The sequence below is a fragment of the Egretta garzetta genome, unplaced genomic scaffold (genome assembly GCF_000687185.1).
Source record: "Egretta garzetta isolate BGI_Z169 unplaced genomic scaffold, ASM68718v1 scaffold622, whole genome shotgun sequence".
Taxonomy (NCBI): Eukaryota; Metazoa; Chordata; class Aves; order Pelecaniformes; family Ardeidae; genus Egretta; species Egretta garzetta.
Genome location: NW_009258780.1, coordinates 63,629 through 83,695, shown reverse-complemented (window position 1 = coordinate 83,695; position 20,067 = coordinate 63,629). Strand labels below are relative to the sequence as shown.

Below are 20,067 nucleotides of genomic sequence, written 5' to 3'. Positions count from 1 at the left end.
TTGACCAGATGGGGTTAATGGTGATCATCAGCTGCAGATCTAGCCCCTTCTGGCCATTAATCCCCAGAAAAAGCCCTGCTCAGAGACCATCATTGCTTTAACGAGGCAATGCAATAGGCGTATTACTACATATTTTTTAATCAATCCTTTACGGGTGGCTGTAGAAAATGTACTACATAAAAACCCTATTTCATGCTCATATTACAGCGCATTCACCGGTACGTTTTTCCTAGGAAAAAGTGGGAAGTGGGATATTCAGGGCCCTTTTTCCAAAACGTCACCTTTAAAAAAGATACCACTTTTCCCAACCCACATTTTCTCACTTGTTGCTGCAGCTCTGGACACGCTTCCCGTTCCACATCCCAGCTCCACACACAGCCACCTTTCCCTGCCCTTCCAAAGCGGTGTCTGGAGGGGCTCAGCCCTCCAACACCATGGCAAGGTGGCGCAGCGGCAGAGCTGGAGGGGAGAGGAGGTCGTGCTCCCACCCTCCCACCTCTCACTGCAAAATTGGCGCAGGAGCAGGGATACCCATCTCATCACAAGCGACACAAAATGACAGACGGAAGGGTTTATCCCCTGCCATGTAGAAGGGGGAAGAACAATCTTCCCAAAATCTTTTCCAAAGGAAGATGGGCGGGGCCCTGAAGGCAGTCACAGCAAACACGCGTTTCCCCATATGATCCCAAAGGACTGACATTTTGGGGAGGGATCTAAAGAAATAGGATGCTTAAACAGACAGCCTTTCTGGCTCCTTCTCTACCTTCTTCTTCTGTCTTTCCCACACGAACACACACTTACTTAAATAACACTAAAACAGGAAAAAAATAATAGTGTCAGCAACTATGAAAATAATCAGTGTGATAATGTGGACGTTTGTATTCTCTCTAAAACATAAAGGTGTTTCTCTAAAACATAAAGGTGTTACTGCTGTCCTCTTGTTCCTGTTTTCCATGTCATCCTTAACTAAATCCTAACCCCACCCTCCTACCTGATGCACTAAAGAACAAAGAATACGGCCAAATTCTTTAATATTGAACTTTGATTTTTAAAGAGGCATCCTCAGCAGTCACTACTGCCGAGCTGGGTAGAAAAGGAAACCAGGGTAACACCTTCAGAAGGATCTGGCAATCTAGGAGCCGTCCATCATCTCTGGGGTTGGACATTTGTGTAAGCCTAGCAGGACACTGCTTTGAGCCTTGCTGTGACTTCTAGTTGTCACCGCACAGAAATAAACACAATTAGCATGTTAATGACAATAAAGTGATGCTGTATCGCAAGAACATCCAGTAGAACTGCACCAACAAGCTGGGGTGCTCGTGTGAACAGTCCTGCAGCTTTCAGCTGAAATCCAGCTCCTGGGACAAGAGTCTACTCCCGTAACCGCTAGCTGTTCTCACCGTAGGCAATATAAATTCATTAATTAAGGAACGTTCATCAGAATGATTTCTAGCCTATAAAGAAATAAAAAAGCAATCCAGACCCATCTAATTCTGCCCCCTCAACTACAAGATAGGGCTGCACTCCTCCTCTCCCCTCTGCCCCCCATTTATGTGTATATGGCTTTCAGTTCCTCCTGTGCCTGGTCCGAGAAAGCCGGGGCGAACAAAGGCAGCCCTGGGAGGAGAGAGGGGTCGAAGAGACCCCCTCCACCTCTGTGCTGGGAGAGTCCCCCCAAAGCCGAGAGCCGCCGACCTGCCTTCCCCAGGCAGAGCGCCCAAGCAGTTATTAATGTCCCTGTCACCGCCCCGCTGCTGGGTAATTTTCTTTCAGCTGATGGGAACATGGTCCTTGGAAAAGCCCGAGCATCACTTCAGGCTCTGATCGCTCATTTCCTGAAGCAGTTTACCTGAAGGACCATGTCTAATCGAGTGATTATAAGGGCAGTGATTTACCTTATCTGGAACTAAACTGATTATTTCTCATACTTTGTGGTATTTAATAGAAGAAAAGGGGGGGGGGAGGATGAGGGGGAAAAAAGCGCTACCTGATTAGGAGTTCAAGAGCCTATTCTAAGGAGCCATAATAAAACTTGAAAGAATTTGTGATGAGGAAACAAAGTACCCTTTGTTGAAAACAAAAAAAGAAGAGAAAAATCTTCCAGTATCCATAACAGAAACCTATACACCACCCTCCACCACAAACAGACTTAGGTGCTTCAGAAAAAGGCAGCTGACCTCCCAGCAAGAACAAGGATGGTCAGAAAAACATACCCTCAACGGCTCTGCGCTCCGAGACAAACAAAGGATCTTAAAGATCAAATTAACATTATGGCCGAGTCACTCATGCAAAGCAAAACTAAACATTATTAACACTAAACTGGAAAACGGACGGCACTGCAGATGTGTCACGCAAAGGAAAACCTGCGCATAAATCGATTTTTTGGGTGGGTTTTTTTGCTAATGCCTTTGTTTTTTTCCCCCCAGAAATTCCACCTTCAACCTTTACTATATTCTTCCGTACTTTCTGAAATTATTTTTCTGTGTGGCAGAAAGGAGTACGTAACCTCCCTACCCTGTGCCGAAAAGGTGTAATTCAAACGAGTCCAGCAATTCAAACGTGGCTTTTATCTCACGAATAAAAAAGCTGCGGCAATGAAGTTATGCAGCCCTCTGAAAGTCTGACCACAGAGAAAACTGAACCGAGTGTATTATATCCTTTCATGACTGACATGAACTGGATTTTCACTGGAATCAAGAAATAATAAATTCATTATTTTTACAAACCGCTCTCAAAGCACCACAGCGATGCCAAAATAAATGTCGGTTTCCAGCAGGTAATGCCAGCATGAAAACAAACGAAGAACCCTTCTATTACAGCTCTGGCTAAATACTGCTTCCTTTCCCCGTTACTTATTCCAGACATTAGCCAGCATGGATTTGCCTTTCAAGAGGGATATTGCAAGTTTTTTTTTTTTCTTTGGACACCACTTATAGAGGTCACACACATTTTACAAGATAAAGATTCAGGCAATGAGCTCTTTAATATATTAGGAGAAGCTGACAAACAGAAAAGGCCCTCCCCCAGTTCCTCTGAAAGGAGAGGAAATATGTGCCCTTATTCAGAAGTTGCATCCTTTTTTTTTGCTTTCTTTTTTTTTTTCTTAATAACTGAAATTTATGTGCATCAGCAAACTTTTGGGCATTGTTCTTCCCAAACTAAACTGTTCCTTACAGCCTCATGTTTACTGAAGCCTAAAATTAGAACTGACAGCAATTCACTGCAACAAAGTGGACTTCTTTCCCTGCCTGCCTGTAGCCTGCATCCCATTCATGGCCTCGAAATCCAGGCATCTCTCAACACTCATCTGCCAGGAGAAGAAAAATAGGGCAGGGCTGAGGAGCGGCGGCTGCTCCCGTGGTCCTGCAGCCTCTCCTGGGAACCTCACCTTGGCCCCGCCGGTATTCTCGCTCGTCTTCCTTGCCCGTGTCAGCCTTTGCTGACAGGAGCGCGTCCAGAGCCCGCTTGCACTCCTGCAGCAGCGTGGCCACAGCATTTTGATTATTCATGAAGGCTGATCCCGCTCGGCTGTGAATTGGGTGTCCCCGGGTGCACGGTGATCAATTACTTAAGAGAAGACATGGATTCTAAATGAAAAGGATCCCTTCAAGGCTGAGGTACCTGGCGAACAAAGGAGGGGGAAAATGATTAACTAAAGTATCATCAATTATCTGAAAGGCTCAAGCAGGGAGAAATAATAGGGGAAATACATGAAAATACATGACAGCCTCAGAGGACTTGATTAGAGGAGTGTGTGAAATTACTGCGGGGTCTCGGTGACAAACTGCGAACATCTCTGAGGTGCCAGGGAGAAAGGACAGGCTCTTCAATGGAGCTGTGAAACCCCAAGCAGGGAAGTGACTAGCCAGGCTGTGCCGAAGCCCTTTGCACCTGGGAGGCTCAGGCTGTCGCACGCTGTTAGCCAGGATTGAATGGCAGAGCCGCGCGTGCTCTGAACTCGCAGAGAATGCTGCCTGCGATTACCAGACCACGGGGGCTGTCTCTTTTACCCTGAGGCACAGGAGCACATGGCAGCCTCGCCTCCTCTCACGCTAGCCCTGCTCCTGCCATGTAACACGGTGCCCTACCACGGTTTGGTTGAGGTGGTGGAGCAGAAATGGTCTTTGAAGGAGCCCACCGGAACGCAAAGTCTTTTTGCTGACGCTGCAGCGTGCCGCAGGAGTTCACCTAGCGCAAAGCCACAGGCTCACAGGACGAGCGTGGGAGTTGATCACAGCTTCACCAGCTCTGTGACAGACAGTAAGAAAGGACTGGGGCTTTTGACCATCTTATCAAACACACACAAGGCTTGGTTTTGTCACAGCTGCGTCTCCCACAATCAGACCAGCTCTCAGCAGCCTTTCCAAACCTGCTAACACCCTCCTTCCCACCTCCCACACCGACGCTGTCCCTCCGCCTCCCCCAGCTGCCCACCTTGCATCCCCACCGTCAGCGAGCGCTCCTGGCACCAGCACTGCCTGGGTGCTGCTGAGCACCCTTCAGGGCAGGGGCCAGGGGCACCCACGGCTCAGGGCTGAGGGGATCAGCTGGGTAGCAGCCATGCGCAGGCTCTGGATGCACTCTAGAGCAACTCACACATGATGTGCAGGGTACCAATGCCAAATCCTTTCCAGTTACTACAGTAATTCGGGTGTGTGGGGGGGAAGTCCCTCGTAGCAGAGGTCTGCCAGTGTCTGTTTGGTCTGCTTCTATCCAAGACCAGCCCTTTGTACATTCACCCCGCTGTCTGGCCTGCCGTAACTTTTCCACTTCGAGTCCTTCAGGTGCTTATGACATTGCCAATGGTGAAAAAACGTCCTTCAGGTGCTTATGACATTGCCAATGGTGACGCAGAAAAAAAACCCCCACCATTTCCATCCCAGGTATCTGCCTCAGCATTGGCCAAAACAGTCAAGCAGCTTTCAAAAGTGAAGCGCAAAAGAAATACTTCAGGGTTTTTTTCCCCACCAATTTCGTGATGGTCTCACCTAGAAAACTACTCCCACAGTTTGAAGCAATGCAGTCAGCAACAGCCTCTGCGAAAACATTTCTAAAAATGAGGAAACGGTAAGGCTATGAAGGAGGAAGGGGAGTGCAAAGGAACACACACACATGCACAGTTTGCTCTGCTGACTAGAAACGATTTACTTTTTAGCAGATGAAATTCCCGACGGTTTTTTTTCCTTTCTGTTGCAGCTCTGGGATCGCTGGATCCCGGAGCTGGTGGCAGATAGCCTGTGTTCTCAACGGCACCAAGTAAGAGCAAGCTGCCAGATTGAAAAGCAGAGGGCAAAAGAGATGCACTCATGCGAAAGCAGAAAGGATCAGAGAGCCTGCCGTGGAAGGGCAGGTGGAGCAGGGCAAAAGATGGGATTCATCAGCAAAGAGCCTGGAGGCAGGAGCTAGTCCGTGGGGCTGTGACTGACTCTGCAGACAAATGTCAGAGAAAGAAATTTAAAAAGCAGCCGTAAAAGGGAGACTGAGGACAGGAGCACAGGCACGTAAGAGCAACTGGAGAGCAGGGTGGACAAACAAAAGATCAGCTAGGTGCAGAGCCATGGAGAAAAACTTAAGCAAGACTAGCACTGTTAAACACTCAACATTACCTAGCATCTGAGGCTTGGCTTTGCGATCTCAGTGGTGTTTCGCCAGTGTCAGTTCTTTCTGTGCAGCCCACTCCGTGGAGCACCTTGACAGGGCTTCCTTCTACTCCAGCTGTATTCCGGAGCACGGCACAAGAAGGTCCCGGCACAGCGTTCGACCAGCTGCAAAAGCAGTCTTCACGTTCTGGAGGGTACAAAACAGAAGAAGAAAGTAAGAATAAGTAAGAATCAGAATCACAGAAGTAGAATCATAGACTATTTCGAGTTGGAAGGTGCCCCTAGGGATCATTGAGCCCAACTCCCTGTGTAGAGAGTCTCAAGAGTGTCGGACTGAGATAGAGAAGAGCTACCTTCAGTTCTTAGGTCTGCTGCTGACGACAAGTCACAAACGCTGTGCCTCACTTCTCCTTCCACTGTCACATACAAGAGAAAGGAACAGAGACGCCAGCTGAGATCGGGCCTGTTTGCTGGGCCACTCAGTGGACAGCTAGAAACCTCGGGCGCTGTGAAGTCAAGTTTGTCGGTGTCTGTGAGATGTCTACCGTATGAACGAGTAACAAGCCCGTACAGTGAAAAGTGCTCTGAGAAACAACACAGGTTTTATTGCTGTGTTTGTGACTCGCAGGCAATCGGCTCTGTGCTCAGAAAGCTGTTAAAAAAGAACTGTCCTTTCTCCCTGGCACCTTGGGAGATGTTTGCCTCCCCCAGGAAAAACAATCAAATAAAATACACAGTACGGGTCAGAGTTCTTATAACGTGAGGAGGTTAAAGTCCGCGCTCAGGTTCAGTTCCCATCCCTCCAACAAAACCCTGAGGTGGGATTTCTGCCAGTTTCCCTCCCGTTCACAGCTCTGCCCAAGTTAATATTTCTACCTTCCTTTTCTCCAATTGCTTTTGTATTATAAATGTCTTCCTGGAAAAGGATCTAGAGGTGTTATCAGACAACAGGGGCACATGCAGGTATCAACACAGTCCAAGAATACAACTCCTAAGCATGGCAAAATTAAAAGCAAGCCACAAGCACAGAATTTATAGCTGAAGGCCCCTCCTAGTGCTTCTCTCCCCATCCTGGTACAGGACATTAAGCAACAAAGCAGAAGGAAAACCCAGAAAGCGTTCTCTACCTTTTTAAGCTCCAAGTAAGAGCGAGCGGGGCCATCCCACGCAGGGCACCGTCCTGCAGGGTTTGAGCCAGGTGAGCACAGCTGGGTGCTGGGATTGCCTCCCGCCTGGCAAAGGGACGGACCGGGCACAGAGTCCATTTAGGGGCTCCTGTCAGGAGCAAAAGCAAAAAAAAAGGCCACCACAGTGACGGGATTTGCTCCCAGCACAAGGTCCTAGGCCACATCCTAGTTCACAAAGGTCCCCTCTCCCTAAGCACCTTCAGGTTGGCAAGGACAGACATCCGAACCCGGTGACAACACCCAGAAAGCAGACTCTCGGGGAAAGCAGAGTCCTCTCCTCCTACCCTGCCAGGTCTAGAAAAGCTGATCCAGTTGCTGGTGAGCCATCAGGGGAAAGAAAAGCAGCCCCCTCTGCTATAATCACAGTAACACACCTATGCTAGTGTTACTTGCTCTGTTAACTGCACCGACATCTACTAATTGATTTATCTGATTACCCAGCCCTGCGGGACCGAGCGTGCGGCCATCTCACGAGTACCTCCCAGGTTGGGATGAAGCATCCCTGCCATCTGGCCCTGACTCCGTTCCTTTGTGTAATTGATTTCTCAAAAATCTCATTTTCTAGGGAGTCCTCTCTAGCCTCTCAGGTCCACTGTGAACTGTAGTCCGAGTGAGCGGAGGAGACTGCTTCAAGAGTGCGTTGGAGAGAGCCTGCGTTCGACTGCCACCTTGCAGCCCTGGCAAATACCTGTTCATAAACACATTTTGCTTTGAAGATGCACTAAAGCAAACAAGTGCGGGGATACTTGCCTTTACAAAAAATAACATCGCATTAAGAGCATCCAAGGGAGCTTACAGAGATGCTCCAATGTTGCAGTCCGGAGCGCAAAATTAGTCCTTTAAACCCAGCTCAGGGAAAAGCTGGAGGGCTGCAGAGCTGCAGGCTGGCAGATCGCATCGGGGCTTTACTGTAAGCAGGAGGGCCCCGTGGCTTTGTGAGCCACACAGGCTGCGAGTCTCACAAAGAACTGATGGGGCTTAGCAGGGAAGCTTAAATGAGTGTAGAAGTACAGCACTTGGCTTCCTAGGATTGTAAAGATTTAACTCACCGGGAAACTGCCAGATCTGTAACAGTGATATATGAATGTCAGCATGCGAGAAATTTTTCTTCAAGTACATTTTTCCAAAGAACTGAACAAACAGCAAGGACGCTTAGAGTAATAAATAATGATTTACAACAGCAATGACAACAAAGTGCTGGAACCATACAGAAAAGTGCAATAAACTGTACATTAGTCCTCAGAAGGAAGATAGCCTTTTGAGACCCATCACTAGGGGCAATGACTCGCATCGTAAAATCAGCTTAAAATGCACCGAAGAGCTTTAAGCTATAGCAGCACCCTTTACACAGATGCCACTCTCTAAGTTGGGCTTTGTGACAGCTGTAGCATTGAGTGACAGCTGGGATGTGAAAATAACCAGGCACGCAGCTTACGGACCTGGGGCAAACACAGGACCTGAGACTAAAGCCCAACAGCAGAAGCAGCAAAAACTTCTAGAGGCCTTTAGAACCCTCTCCATGCTTACTAATTAGCTCTCTTAAAGTACAGTCCTAACGAACAGTGCTTTAAGGAGACTACAGTTTTGGAGTGATAAAAATTGCCGCTTGATATGCTGCACAACTGTCTAGACAAAAATGCTTTCGAAGGACGCGCTAACAAATGCGGCAGCTACCACTTTCAAAACACATAATAAAAACAATTTTGGAGCAGGTTGAGGACTTAAGCATTTTTTTAGTGACAGGAAAGCTCCTTTACTCCAGCTTTGGGCACAGATCATTCTTAAATGGTTGATGTAATTGTTAGACACTTTAAAGTGGAAATTATGGGAACAAATCTGTGCCATTTCTGAGTTATTAAAATAACTTTTTGCATCAAATACGATGAAAAAAAAATGACAAAGGTCTCAGGGGATGAGAAACTATATTTCTGTGGTTGCCCTCTAATCGGAGCTGGGGTTCAGAACAAGAGGGAGGGAGGGAGGGAGGGATCGGGTGGGCTGCAGCGAAATGATGTCTTTAATAAGAAATGGGCCATACTGTGACATTGCAGAGCCCTTGGGCTAAGAAGACCAAAAGATCTGTCAAGAGAAAGGAATTTGAAGTTGGATAGAAGGAAGCCTGGGAGTCAACCTAGCTAGTTTAAGACCACAATTAGCTTTGGAGGCTTTCAGAAAAAGAAGTAGTAATTGCCACATTTGAACTTCAAATACAGCAAGCATAACAAGCATTGGTTTCTCAGACAACATCATCTGGGAAATTTTCCACAGCATTATGGTCCTGAAACACAAATTAGAGATCACCAGACCTTTTCTCTCTGCAAATATATTATCCTAATTTTCATCTTATTCAGGCTACCCTCCAGTTCCAGGGAGACTAATGAAGAGGAAGCAAAGACCTGATGAGTTCCATGTGGAGACTACATTTATGGATTAATCCCAACAGGGAGCAAATAAACCTTATTCCCAGAGCCCTCGGTTGGGACTCGACACAATCAATCAAGGAAGGGATAGTTATTTATGACTGAGGCTGTTTTGACTTTCAAATAAACATTTTAATTATTTTAAGTGCTACACTGGAACTTAGAATCTGAGCCCTGTTTTCATTTCGACGCCTCGCTCTCCTCCCTCCTAATCCCAAAGCACACTGGTCATTACGATACCGTGGAAATGATACTGATTTTCACGCCTGTAACATCTGAAAGTGTTTGCCAAGGTAAAATCCACCAGTCAGACAAACTAGGGAAAAGGGAGGAGGATCCTCCCGAGTGGAGCCAAGACGAATGGATGGAACACCCTCAAACTTACACTGGGCCTAAAGAAGCAGAGGTGCCCAACTCTGAAACCCCCTTGTAACCTTGTTGGCACACCCCGATCCATCTTTGTGTGCTACTTTTCTCTGCCTGCTCTTACAAGCACTTTTAACAACCAAAGCGCTTAAGAGTGTTTCTTTTTTAACAGCTATTTTGCAGTTCAAGTACCTGCACCGCTTGCACTTGTGGCGTTTCCCTCCGGCCTGATCCAACAGGCTTTCCCATACACGTTAGCCATGCCAACACCACGTGGCAGGACAGCATTTTTCATATGTGCTGGGGTAGGAATCCTTGCCGGTGACTCTGAAACCCAGTTGCCTTGTTCTAATCAAGCAATTAACTGCCCAACACGAAGATTGCACACAGCAGCTCGTGGTGTACCGCGGCCTACCGACAGGTAGCTTCGTTAAGGTCAATGAAGCTACACTAATTTCTGAGGGAGCTTTTATAAGCCGGTATAGTCTCTTGCTAAATAAGGAGAACAGATGGAATTGTGACACAGAGGCAGTGCTGGATCTATTCTGGCTGCGCACCTTCCCACAGCTGACGGAGTTACAGCCTCACCTTCACTCCATACAGTTCTGTCTCCCCTTGCTTTTTGGAAGGGGGACTGAAAAAACTGCAAAACATTGTCCCTAGAAGAGCAGTTGAACGTGGAGGCTGGTTATTTTTTCCTTGAGCTGGTAACAAGGTGTACGCACATTGTACGGCACCCTCTCCCTCCTGCTCATTTGCACCCAAGCCTTCTGGAATCCTTCCCATTACATGTGTCAAAAAGAACAGGCTCAGGAAACCAACAGAAAAAGAAAACATGCTTATGATAATTTACCAAAGGTTTCAGGGATTGAGTTAATACCATCTTCCACAGCAAGCAAATCTAGGTTCCTGACTATCCCAATGCACACTTGCTTGTGTTTTCCTAGAGTATTTACCTTTCTTTTCAGTACGCAAAGGCTTTGACACAAGAATGAGAAAAGATGGTTTTTTTAAAAAAAAAAAAATTTGCTAGGGGCTTTATTTATTTATTTGTTTAGTTTACTTCTCTGGCTTAAAGATTAGATGTTTTCTTTTGGTAAAGCTGGATATACCAACTGGCATTGGCTTATTATTAAAATAAGGAAGAACCTCAATCAAAAAGCCTCTCCTAAGGCAGGCTTTCTTGTTAATATGCACCAACATGAAAGGCTTTCTTTTCATCCTATACAACTACAGTGTGTGTAAATTGCAGGGGGCTCATTGGCATAAATCTTGGCTGTGACCTCTGAGGTAAACTGGATTTACATTACTTTCTGACAAGAATTAAATGAAGGCCTTGTGGATATATGAACAGCCTTCTAGACTGCAACAGATGGGCATGAATGTGCTCCCTAGGCAAACTATCAGTGACATCTGTGTCCTCCAAATTCTGGTGGTCTCAGCCAATTAGCAGGCAAAAGGAGAGGGGAAAAAAAAAAAAAAAAAAAAAAAAAAGCCGGCCTCTGCACAGCTACCCCGGCCAGAGCTGAAGCAGAAGTGCTTCTGTTTAGAAATGGGATCAAGAACAGCCTCCAGCAGCAAGGAGGCGGTTAGCCGGCTGGGTGTAATACGGGGGTAACATTACAGAAAAAAGCTGAAGTAATTAGGTAGGACAGGTATTAATATTAATACAGAACAAACCCCAGCCTCACACTAGCCTTATGCAGGCTTAGCTAACGGGCTATCGTGCTGGATTTACGCTGCTATAGCAGAGGACAGCATTTTGTCAGCCCCAAAAAGCAGAGGAGGGGTCAAAGTGAAGTCCGGTGCCTGAGAGCGCTAAAGCAGGCGTTGCAAAAGCCTGGCTCTTGATCCATATTCAAACCTCCACCACATCCCGCTCTCCCTCCAGCAGTGCAAACCAAGTGCCCAAAGAGAAACTCTGCCTGTGCAGACCTGCACTTCAGAATCATAGAGTATTTGGAGTTGGAAGGGACCAGTAAGGATCATCAAGTCCAACTCTGAGCATGCCTCCTTGGGTGGATGGGGTCAGGTAAGCAACATACTCCACGGCCGCCGCACCTGCCTGCTCCAAAGCTGAGCTTAGGGCTTTGTGGAAGAGCATTTAAGCTGCAAACAGACCAGGAAAAGAGCTTGTCTGGTTTTGTTTGTCAGAACGAGGTCTGGGATTTCTCCGTGCAGCACAGACACAAACCAGAGCTTCAGTAAAGTTACTCCTATTTAAAAAAGCAAAAGGAGCTATAGAGCTTGACTTGGAAGCAAGCCATATAAGCCAAAACCACGTGGCAACTGCCCACTGCATGGAGCTGGCAGAAGCAGGTACCGGGGAGTCCAAACGGATCACTGAGCGACACAAACTCCCATGATCCGTGTTTTCAGGCTGTTCATTTATACCAGAGGAGCGAGCCGGACACACAGAAAACAGGCAATAAGCCATGCCTTATGAAACGTATTCTCTGCCTCCAGTTTTTAACCGAGCTCTCCACCCAGCCGCGCATCCTTCCCATGGCAGGAGCAGGCAGGACCTCTGGCTAAAACCAGATCGGCAGCAGAGCTGGCGCTGGGTGCCAAACAAAAGCACCTGTTGTTTTGTCCTGGTCATGACTTTTCAGAGAGAGGCCATTTGGGCCCTTTCCCCTCACCACTGCTATCTCGTGTACTTACCGAGGGATGGAGAAAAAGGAATAATTGAGAGGCAGATCAATAAATTAAAAAAAAAAAAAAAAGACATAATGAATTTGGTACAGCACATATTTTTAGATCAAAGATGCCTTTGAAGTGACAAACCCTTAATCCATAAACTACTGAAGCACTTCCTTTCTCTCCCAAACTACTTGTTGTCAAATAAAATGGAAGTTAAGGAAATTATCTTTATCTGAAAATGGCCAAAAGAAGCCATCACCTAATGACAGCCTTGTCAAAATGACAATTGGGGAAATTGTTAGGAAGGGGAGGCCTGACGACTGGAGGAATAAGCTTGCTGTTTGCTCTAATCTGGTCAGGCAGGCCCCACACAATTCCAGTCAGCTTGCTGTGTGAAACAGCTAAGTCTTTGTCAATGCGAGCAGGGGCTGGGAAGACTTCTCTTTCATGAATATGTATCACCACCCTCCACGTCTACAGAAAAAAAACCCCTCCAAAATGGCAAAATTAAAAAAAAGCACCAAACCAACAAACCCTATCCACCACCACAAAAAAAGAAATCCCAGAACACCAAAATCCTAAGATATGGAGCTGTGAGGAGAGAAAAAACTACTAAGTAATGAAAGCGCACGTTTTGGAAACGGAGCCAGAAAGATCTTCTTCCCAAAGGCTTTCTTTGGACTTTTACTCCCCAGCAGACTGGGCTGAGGCACTTCAAGTCATCACTTGTAAGAACACAAAAGCAAAATGGCTCATCGGGGCATACGACGCCTATCACTGTATTTTATACCTAGCATTTTTCGGAATGTGCTGCGTGGGCACCACACCCCGGGCCACGAATCCACACCGCCGGGCTGGTAAGACGGAGCCTCACGTGAATGCCTGCTTGCTTGTGTGAGGAGGAAAGCACCCAGGGCAGGTCTAAATGCTTCCGTGGGCAAAAGTTTAAAGTCCAGGCACCGAGTCAGCTTCGTATCAGGGTAACAAATTTCCTGCCAAGCTTACACATACACGATGTGAAAAAATAAAGATGCTTCTAGGTTTAATAAACTACATACAGAGCATTAATACTGTAAAGAATGGGTTCCTTTACGTGCAACAACACAACTGAGGCTTTGAGAAGTGGCCAGTGATTTCCCAGGGCTCCCACTGAAAGTTTTCTGATAGATGTTCATGACCTTCTACAAATAAAATCCTTTGCAACACCTCAAGTCAGACAGTTTGAGTCGCAGGTCCCCTTGAAGTCTTGGAGCTTTTTTTTTTTTTTTTTACATATATACAATATTAAACTTCAAGCATTCAGAAAACTGGCATAAAACTGAAACAGGAGAGCCAAATCAAGCCTACCGGACCACCAATTGAGGCTGATGTACAGGCAGAAAGTGTCTTAAGAAGATGAAATGGCTCAGGAATGCATGTCAGAAATACTGTGTCTCTGCAGGACTGATGCTGAAACTCTTATAAGCCCAAACACGGTGTTTAATGCAAGGGAAGGGCAGAGGGGGAGCGAACGCAGGATCGAACCAAGCCTATGCCTGTTGCAGAAAACCCAAATGAAGATATTTTAAGATGTGGTTGATTTTGTCTCTATTGGAGAGCTACGACATCATTAAAGCGTTCAACAGCATTCGAAAAGTGACCTTCAAATGTTTGCTGTTACCTTTTTAACTTTGCTTGTAAAACTGCAAACTCGACCATAATTTACTATAGCGAGGTTGCAGCGATATTACAAACCTCAGTTTTTCTCCAAGTAACAGACAGAATATGAAAGTTTGACTTCCAGCAGAGATGGCAAGACACAATGCCCAATTTTGAGGTTTACAATATTATGCAATGTTTGCTGTAGACATTTCCATGCCATTAGCATATTCTACTTTACATGAAGCCCAGCAATGAATGCTGTCCCCTGATCTAAGGCTAATCCTCTTTAAAGAGCTACAGGCTATATTACATGTGGCCACAGCCACGGTTATGCCATAGCTGAATCACTTTGAAGCCTATTGAACAGTGTTCCCTTGTGAGACTATACACAGAGCCATAAACCAATGCTCCCCGCGCTGTGAAATCCTACTGTTTTCATCACCAAGAGTTTCTCTAAGGGACTGACCCTCCCTAGTCCCAAGCAAGGGGCTGCAAGAGGGAAGAGATACACGGCTGCCTTCCCCACCTCTCAATGCCAATTTACAACCGGAGCCTATAAGCCTGCGGTAACACAAATGCCTTGTTTCTAAACATCATCAGGCAGCAACTGCTCCGAGGGAAGGTTACCAGAACAATAAAAGGTAAAGATGAACCAGGCATCTGCTTCCCTGGGCAAATCCTCTCTCTCACAGTCCAGCAAAGCTTCTGAAATACAGCAGGTTACAATGGCTCAATCTGAAAGGGCGACAGCCAATATAACCCGGAGCCAGACAGAAGACGCCGAAGTGAGAATATTTATTGAAACGTTGTTCCCTCCCGTCTTCTCTTCCCGGCTTTATTACACCTTAGATCCCTTTCTGCGGAAAGGCTCACATTTATTTCAGCAAGGTTCACGTTTATTTCAGGACTTCTTTTTTGGGCTCTTAGTTTTAGGATGCCGGCTACAAAGCAAGAGCGATACCAAACCGATTCGCTAGAAACTCCAATTAAAGCCTACATCCGAGGAAAACAGCATTGTATTGTGCCAGTAAGCTCCACAACATAAAGACATCGCAGGTAGAGTAGTTTGGGACACAATCATATATATCTTTAAAGAAAGAAAGAAAAAAAGGTCATGTACCTCCAAGGCAGGCTGCATCTCTCACAGCTGGGTGCCCTTAAACACTATAAACTGAGATAATGGAATAGAGTTTTTATTGCCACACAGCACAGAATGTGGAATCTTTAACGCCTTAACATCTATACAAATTCAAAGGCAAAAAAAGAAAAAAGGAAACGCTATATTCACTGGTCCTGCTATATATCAGCAAAAGACAGTTTATTTTAGCGCTTGTCTTCAACTCTTCAAAATACCTTTCTTTGTTCAGTCACAGCTTTCGAAGGGAGCTGGAAAGGTTGGCTCTGCTGAGACTGCACTGTACACATGAAATTACCTCCACCTAAACGGTGCCAAACCAGACAGGGTGAGCAGATGCAGTCTCTGCGGTAAAATCTTGGTCCTGGGGAAGGCAATGTTTAAGCTCCTTGCTATCAAAATAGTAACTCATCCAAAATACTGATAATCCACCACATTTAGAATTGCTACTATGTACCCAGGAGACAAGACCACATCGTCCCTCGTGTGGTGAATGTAAAGAAGTACAGAGATGGCGTTTTGGAGGCTATGCCAAAGTGCGCTGAAGTCGTGAAGCTTCTGCTTTCAGCCAAACCATTTCACTGGGGTCTGTATCAATTGTCACAGTTTTTACACTCCAACAGATTTGCTTCAGAGCAAGAGGGAACAGTGGTTTTTTAATGCAGCAAATAGATTTCGTCAGTTAGAACCTTATCAATTCCCAAAATAGCATTTAAAATACTTGCCACTAGCCAAACTATGTACTGCGATGCCTTTGACCACTGCTGGTATCTGGCCACTTTGAGGAAGTGCAGCTTCCTCGGTTTAGTTCTCTAGAAGAAGAAACAGCAAAGAGAACATGAAACTGAAATGCGAGGGTTATGGCCCAGGGAGAACATACTTACCTCTGCTGTAATCTTTGCAGGAAACCTGGACTGTTGTTCCAGTTCCTGCAAAGCACGCTGCTGGTCTCTTAATGGTCACAGCTGATCGGTGAGAGTATAAAGGTTGCTAAACCCTCACTGGGTGGTTGTAATACACCAGTTCATGCCTTCCCTTGCTCAGAGCTTCAGCGCCAGATTTGATGTGAAAAATGAAGCTTCCACTTTCTGGCATGCCCTCTATCGCACAGAACCCAAGTCAAGGTGCCGTGCTGCATGCAAGGCTACCCACTGCAACACAGACTTCTCTTAAGCAAGCCTTGATAAGGTGCAGTCTCACAGAGGTTGTCAATCTGACAAGGTCAAAACCTGGGATATCATGAAGATATCATAGGTCATAAGTAGGAGGTTCACAGGGTATCTGTAGGGGGAAAAAAACCACATGTGAACTCCAAACTTCTTAGAAGCACAGAAGGAAAACCCTTATCTGTATGCCAACTATTTTCTCTTTCTCGTCTGGGAGAAGTTCCACAAAATAACAAATATAGGGAGAAGTATATGCCAGCTAGAACTGTAGTGACATACAACTAGAGGAGCAAAACTGAAACTGGTAAATCAGCTCCACATACAAAGATGGGAGAGGACCACCAAATAACTGAAAGCTGGACTCAAGGTTATTGGTAAACAAAGAGAACTCCAGTAGGGCTCAGCCACAAAAACCCCACAGCTTTCTAACTATTACTAGAAGACCCGGGGGAATCCTGCGAGCACAGTTACAATCAGCAGCCGTGCAGGGACTACTCATCCCTAACGTGTTTCTAAGTGGCACAAATTATTTTTTCCTTTTCAGCCCTACTGCGGTTTGATAAGACACTCTTCTCTGAGAATCACGATGCTCCAACACGCTTAAGACTCCAGGCTTTGTCCCAGCTTCAAAAAAGAAGACAACAGCGAAGAGCTGACAATTCTTCTTCTGTCTCAGGGCTAAAAGATGATTTAATTTTGAGCAAGAAGCAAGCACCTGCTCTATGGCTTTGAACCTCCCTTATTCTTCTTTCTCCACTTCTTGTCCCATGAAAGCTGGAATTACAGGAGCTTCTCTCCCACCAAGCCACACAAACCTTCCTCCAAAGCCATAGCTGTCAATAAGGGGCTCCAAGTCACAAGGAACACCTCCACCTCTTTCCACAGCGTCCCTGCTGTGCTTTCTTTTTCTATCCCTGGATCTCTACCAGTAACTTACAGAGGACAGCCACACTTTCAACAGAATAAGGAAGGAAATGCCGAGGACCCACTACTGGGTCTTGCTGCGTGATGCCAACAGACAAATCTGTTCCACCTCCCAGTCTCTTCCCAGTGTTTATTTTCTTGCTGCCCCACGACTGTGTGGGTTTGCTTGTCCTGTAAGCCACTCCATGGATGTCTAGTCCTGAGAAGCAAAAGCAGACTGGGGAGAAAGCAGAAATAAGGGGAGTGGGATGGATGAAAGGGAGAGAATCCAGACGGAGGGAGAAAAGGCCCCAGAGAAAAAAAACAAAGGGTGGAGGGAGTGACAGAGGGGGTAGGAAAAACAATCAGGAAGATGGCAAGGGGGAAGAACAACAGACAGCAAGAGGGGCAGGAAGATGGAAGAGAAAGGGAGATGGCCAACAGGTAAGAAAGCAGCAAAGGAGAGAAGCCAGAGGGGTTCAGAAGGAGGACCAAAGGCAGACCGTGGTGTGGAAAGCAAAAGAAAATGAGAACGTGGGAGAGTGGCATAAATAAAGTCCATCTGGTAAAAAATAGTTCTTTTCAGCAGTCAAGGTGAGCTTCCTCATCAGTTTGTTCAGGTGAGATGAGGTGGGAAACGAAAGGGTTCTTTTTCCTGAGTAAACAAATAAATAGATGCAGAGGGAACTGTGCTCTCTCTTCTTCCTCTGGAAGACCTCCTCTGTGCTTCATGGAGTGGAGCTCTTCTTGGCACTGGCATCTAAAAGCTCAGTGAACGCACCTCCTTCCCAGGCATCTCTCTTCCCGCTCACACTGAGATCCAGCTGAGTACCTCGCTTTATCTTTGGAATACACGTGTCTTTGAGAAGGGCCTGCTTCTTTTCTGTTTGAACACGAGGCACTTGGTTGCTGTACAGTCATAACAACTCACTGCAGAACCCAGCTACAGGTTGTTGGCATACTCCATTACGCCTTTCCCAAATGAACACTTGGAAGTTACCACTGCCATTATTACCAGTAACTGAAAAGCACCACAACACCTCTTGCAGTATCAAAATTAAATTTCTGACTTAAAAAAAAACAAAACAAAACAAAAAAAACCCACCAAAACAACAAACCCCAAAGAAATCCAAAAAACCCCAATACAAAAAACCCACAAAACACCCAAACTCCAAAACAAATGGTGGCTTCCCATGTCTGGTCACACATTGCCACCTACTGGCTCCTGTCCCTGTATCCTCAACAGTGCTAAGGTGATTTGAATCAAGAAACAGGCTGTGAGGCAGAAGAAGAGCCACAGGAGGGCAGAGGTTGGTATTTGAACCCGACACGCATGCTACAGGTGCAGGCAGTGAATATTATTATTATTACTCTAGCATTGCCTACGCACAGGCAAACACGTCCACCAGCCTGGATTTTATGGCTCTAAAGCAGCAATCAGCTCTCACCAACCTCCTCCTCCGTGTCTCTGTACATCCCTGAATGAGCGAAGGATGATTTCAGGTCACCCCTGTGGCACCCCAGGAGAGCAAGCCCTGGGACAGGGGAGGTATGAGGGCAGCGTGCCCCCTGCCACCCAGCATGCCCAGGCCCATGAGACCATCCTGCCACAGCAAAGACAAGAGAGAGGCATTTCATACTGGGGAAAATCAGCAAACAGAGCGCACGCCCCTTGGGAGCTGTGCCCGTGGGGCTGCACAAACCAGGGGAAGAGGGAGAAGACTCACTCATCTATTGCATTCTTTGCAGGCTGTCTGCTAACCTCACTCCAGAGGCTGCACTTCACATCTTTCACATGCTTGACGTCGAAATCTGAGCGCATTGCTTATGTCCCCTTGTGGCGAGAGGCCAACCCTGCAGAAAAACGGCATCTCTCCCTACGTATTTGCCTTAAACCCTAACCCCAAGGCGTTCAAATCCACTGCAAGTATTCCTAACGCAAAGTCTGACATCAAAGGTCTCACTAGGTCACAGCATCTGCTTCGGTATTCCCACGATGATACCACTGACAAGCCATACCAGTGAGTGAGAAAGCTGGTAAACAAATAAAAGGGCCAGCAGAAAACCACAGAAATCATACTTACGCAACATTTACAAGTGCAGTCACCCTTTGCACCTGCATCCGACCTGTCACACAGCTGGCAAACCTAAGCACCGCATCGGCAGTTTTGATAACCACATGTAAAGTCTGGCCTTAGGAGGGAAGGACAGAACCGCGGTGAAATCTCAGCACCACTGAAATCAGGCCTGACTTGCTGTTGATCCAACAGGATAAGGATACTTTCATCACGTTAATAAAAATAGCAGAGAGGAATAGGAAGTTTCAGATTGGTGCAGACTACTGCTGGTCTCGTATCTTGCCTCAAATGTCTGCAGAAAGGCTTTTACGCAATAAGAGAGACAGAACTATAAAGGATGTGATTCCCCGAGTGTCCGAGAAACGGCACCACAGTGTTCCCAACTCATGACCAGCCAGGCGGACCATTAATAGCCATGCCAACTGCACCACGTGCCAGAGCACTCAAAAAACCCCTTTCTATAACCCTTCTGACCTACCACGAACTTCCCAGAAAGGAACACATTTTCCCTCACCGACTTTCATATTTTCAAAGCCGATCGTGACTGAAAGCAATGTAAGAGCTCCTCCTATTTTTCCATTTTCCAGATTTTCCTATTTAGGCTCTGGAGTCATCTGAAGCCTTACGCCTGAGTTGTTAGAAAAACAACACACCACTGCAGCTAAGCCAAAGCCTCAGTCTTTCAGCCTACATATTACAATTACTTCATTAGCCCAAATGGCTAGCATGGGTAATGTGCCACTGGTAATTACACAGAGAAGCCACACCAGGCATACATAAGCAGGAAACATCCATTTAAAGTAACGAGCATGACTTTTCCTAGGCGTTCCTCCTGTCTAGGGATTGGCAAGGCAACGACTACCGGTGTCTGAAAAGCAAGCAGCTGGAAGGTGACTTGAAAGGAGATCGTGCTTCTGCTCCACCTTTA

At 46.3% G+C, this 20,067-nt stretch overlaps 1 protein-coding gene across 1 annotated transcript in view; it reads right to left on the bottom strand.

Moving 5' to 3' along the window:
• Positions 1-3,509, bottom strand: part of ALPK1 (alpha kinase 1) — a 30,668-nt gene extending 27,159 nt beyond the window's left edge. Inside the window, exon 1 of the mRNA XM_009649399.1 lies at positions 3,389-3,509. Within this exon, the coding sequence (XP_009647694.1) occupies positions 3,389-3,509 (121 nt within the window). The remainder of the gene's footprint in view (positions 1-3,388) is intronic.
• Between the last annotated feature and the right edge of the window lie 16,558 nt (positions 3,510-20,067).